This window comes from Engraulis encrasicolus, chromosome 15 (assembly GCF_034702125.1).
Source record: "Engraulis encrasicolus isolate BLACKSEA-1 chromosome 15, IST_EnEncr_1.0, whole genome shotgun sequence".
NCBI classification, from domain to species: domain Eukaryota; kingdom Metazoa; phylum Chordata; class Actinopteri; order Clupeiformes; family Engraulidae; genus Engraulis; species Engraulis encrasicolus.
Window position 1 is genome coordinate 46658381 of NC_085871.1, and position 3855 is coordinate 46662235.

Here is a 3855-nt window from a genome sequence, read left to right on the forward strand (position 1 = left end):
ATGGTGATTTGCTAAACAGGGACAACAGGGAGTATGCTTCAGGAGGAAGAAAAAACAGAGAGAGAGAGAGAAGAGAGAGAGAGAGAGAGAGAGAGAAAGAGAGAGAGAGAGAGGAGAGAGAGAGAGAGAGAGAGGAGAGAGAGAAGAGAGAGAGAAAGAGAGAGAGAGAGAGAGAGAGAGAGAGAGAGAAGAGAAGACAGATAAATAGGAATGAGAGGGAAACGGTTGTCATCCGCTTGCGAGTGACTGCCATTGCTCGTCAGATTGTTGTCCCTGGCTGGATGTGCTGTACGCAGTGTAGGCCAGTGTTTCCCAACCTTTTTTGTCTCATGTACCCCCAAAGCCTTTTCGTTGTGCCATGAGTACCCCCTAACTAATGTTTTACATCGCCTTTTCTATTCCAGTGTGACTTTGCTCCATGCATTTGTTAAAATTCCATTTTTCCAAGTACCCCCTGCAATGTGCTCGCGTACCCCTAGTGGTACACGTACCCCTGGTTGGGAAACACTGGTGTAGGCTATTGCGGCTGATGGGGTCCTGGCTGGGTCTGGATGTAAATGCTGCTGATGGCTATACCAGGCCCATGTAGGCTAATATACTGTGCAGCCGGTGGGGGGGATAGAGAGATGGGGAGGGAGATATGGATGGAGAGAGGGATGGAAAGGAGGGGAGGGAGGGAGAGATAGAGCAATGGTGATACAGAGGAAGGGAGGGAGAGATAGAGAGGGATGGAGAGGGAGAGAGAGATAGAGAGATGGATAGAGAGGAGGGGAGGGAGAGATAGAGAGAGGGATGGAGAGGGAGAGATAGAGAGAGGGATGGAGAGGGAGAGATAGAGCAATGGTGATGCAGAGGAAGGGAGGGAGAGATAGAGAGAGGGCCCTTAGACAAGAGCCTGGCCCTTAGACAAGACAAGCCTGGCCCCTCTCCAGCTAACATCACTCATGCTACTGTATGGAGAGAGACAGAGACTGAGACAGAGCAGGGGGAGGGAGGGAGCCTAAGGTACGCTAGAGAGTGGTGGTGGTGGATAGGCAAGACAAGACTGGCACTCCTCCAGATATCAGTAGCTACGGCTGTGAGACTAGACCCTGGGCTGCCTGGCGTTCCTCCAGCAAGCTGTGGCTTCTAGTGGGAGAGGGAATCATGACCAGACCAGGGAGAGCTGGATGTCCACACATATACAATCACTTCATGAGTGATAATTAGTTAATTTACTTTTCAGAGAGAGACAAAGGGGAGAGAAAGAGAGAAATAAGAGTTTAAGAGAGTGTGTGAATATGGATGTGTGTGTGTGTTTGTGTGTGTATGTGCGTGCGCGTGCGCGTGTGCCTACGTGCATGTGTGTGTGTGTGTGTGTGTGTGTGTGTGTGTGTGTGTGTGTGTGTGTGTGTGTGTGTGTGTGTGTGTGTGTGTAAGTGTGTGTAAGTGTGTATGTCTGTGTAAGTGTGTGTTTTAACTGCTCTCACACACCCTCCAAAGCATCTCACACGACTCCATCATAGAATGCTGAATCGGAACTCACTCCTGTCATTGTGAGGTGAAGTGAATTGAAGTGAAGTAAAGTATTCTCGTGTCACATCCTTGTCTTTTTAGTGACAAGTAAGGGCTCAAAAATGATTAAACAACAACAAGCTCAAAATAGACTCAAACTGAGCGTTCAGGAGTCTCACATGTCCATTGTCAAATACAGCTCAGTGTGATGTCTTTTTTCTCTCAGACGCGTCTCAAACACAGCTCAGTGAGACGTCTCAAAAACAGCTCCGTGAGACGTATCCGCCTGTACAGAGTCCACATTGTCCATGTGTGAAGTCCACATCGTGTCTTGACGTGTCACAACATTGTCACATGTCCAAAACGTAGTCATGGCAACGGACCATCTGTCCGTCATCTAGGTCCGTGTGTGTGTGTGTAAAAAAGTCCAGGTTCAAAAGGGTGCAAAACACGGTTGAACGAGTGATGGGGGAAAAAAGGAGTGAAGAGAGGGAGGGGAGGATTTGGGGGGAGAAGAAGAGTTGAAGGTTCGAGTGAGAGAATAGCTGCGTATGGGTTCAGAAGGAGAAGAAAAAAGAGTGAGTGTCCTTTCTTTACTTCTTTCTTTCTTTCTTTCTTTCTTTCTTTCTTTCTTTCTTTCTTTCTTTCTTTCTTTCTTTCTTTCTTTCTTTCTTTCTTTCTCTCTTTTCGTTCTCCGTCCGTGTCGGGTGCTTTACATTGAGAGAAAGGAGGGATCGTCTAGTGAAACAAGAGCACGAAAACGACAAGTCACATTCACACGCCATATATTGGCACCGTGTACCTGAGTGAGAATATTAAAGAACCCAGAAAACAACAAACTAATAGTAAACAAATTTAACAACAGCGAACAAAACAAAAACAAAACAACAAAAAAAATCCTGTTCAAAAGTGTCTCTTGATATAAACAAACACGCCCACCTGATTTTTTTTTCCTTCGTTTTAAAAAGTTTTTTTTTTTCCTTCATATTTATCAGCTCCTGTTGATTCTAAAATGTTCCTCTTTTCAACAACAAACATGGCCTGGCAAAACGAGGGCGGGTCTATCACCTTCACGCACTCCCCATTGGCTCTAGGCAAACTGCCATCATCAGCACGACCAATCACATCACAATAGGCCTGTGACATCAAAAAGGGCTTGTGACGTCACAATGAGCCCATGACATCACAATTGCCACCAGTCAAAGATGACTGCCCTTCGAGACCAGCGTTTGTGTAACAGTCAGTCAACATGATTGACAGCTTCTATCCTGTGCTTGGCTTGCTGGTTGGAGGATGTAAAGGGGTGGGTGGGACTTGTGTGAAGAAGGGCGGGATTTAGACGTTTACAAGTGACATGGCAGGCTCTGATTGGCCTAGAGTCCTGCACAGTTGTGGAAATAGGTTTTGAGTGAGAGTTTGAAGGTATCTGGATTGTTTAGGGCAAAGAGGATGTGGGGTGGGTGGGCAGAGTACGACACAGAGGTTGTTGGTTGGTGGGGGGGTTGATTGATGTAGGATTGTGGGTTGTGATTGGCTAATTTCACTGCAACGGGGGCCCTTCATTGGCCACTTCACTGGGCGGCGATGTGGTTCTCTCCGTCGCTCACATAGTCTCCGTCGTCATCGTCGTAATCAAAGTCGTCGTACGCGTCGCCGTTACTGTCGTCCATCCTCATCTCTTCCTGCTTGATACGAGGCTCCTCCCCTTTAGAACACACATGCAAATGAAAAATTAATAATGAAATAAACATACACCACTTCTGCATGAAAAAATAAAGCAAAGACACACACAATCAACCAAATGTACACAAAACCAATACACCAAAGTTAACCCTTTTATCTAAAGAGACATTCAGATATTACAGGGTATTGGTTACAGTCCCTGAAGCAGTGTATGGTTAGGTGCCTTGCTCAAGGGCAGCTCAGCCATAGAGGGATAAGTAAGGGTGGGTCAGAGAGAGTAGAGAGAGAGAGAGGTTCCATTGGCCCATTGTTTCCGGGTTCTATTATTGCAAGGGGGAGGGGGGGAAATCCCCCTTTAGGCAGACCTAGGCAGACCTAATTCTTCAGATACAGATGACAGGAAGTGTGTTCTATTCAATGCTAGGAGTATTATGACACGCCCCTTTAGGCAGACCGGAACCTGGTCATATTAGGTGCCCATAGCAACCTATTACATTGGCATATCTCTATACTTAAAGAATCTCTGGGTGGGTCTACCCCAGTATACATATCTGCCTCAAGGACACACAGGGGACGTTGTCAAAGATTCTTTAAGTATATAGAGATATGCCAATGTATTAGGTTTCTATGGGCACCTAATATGACCAGGTTCCGGTCTGCCTAAATGGGCGTGTCATA

At 46.5% G+C, this 3855-nt stretch overlaps 1 protein-coding gene across 1 annotated transcript in view; it reads right to left on the reverse strand.

Annotated features, from left to right (window-relative positions):
• Positions 1-233: 233 nt before the first annotated feature.
• The window catches only part of sox5 (SRY-box transcription factor 5), a 589415-nt gene continuing 585793 nt past the window's right edge, over positions 234-3855 (reverse strand). The window contains exon 20 of the mRNA XM_063217572.1: positions 234-3199. Within this exon, the coding sequence (XP_063073642.1) occupies positions 3066-3199 (134 nt within the window). The 3' untranslated portion in view covers positions 234-3065. The remainder of the gene's footprint in view (positions 3200-3855) is intronic.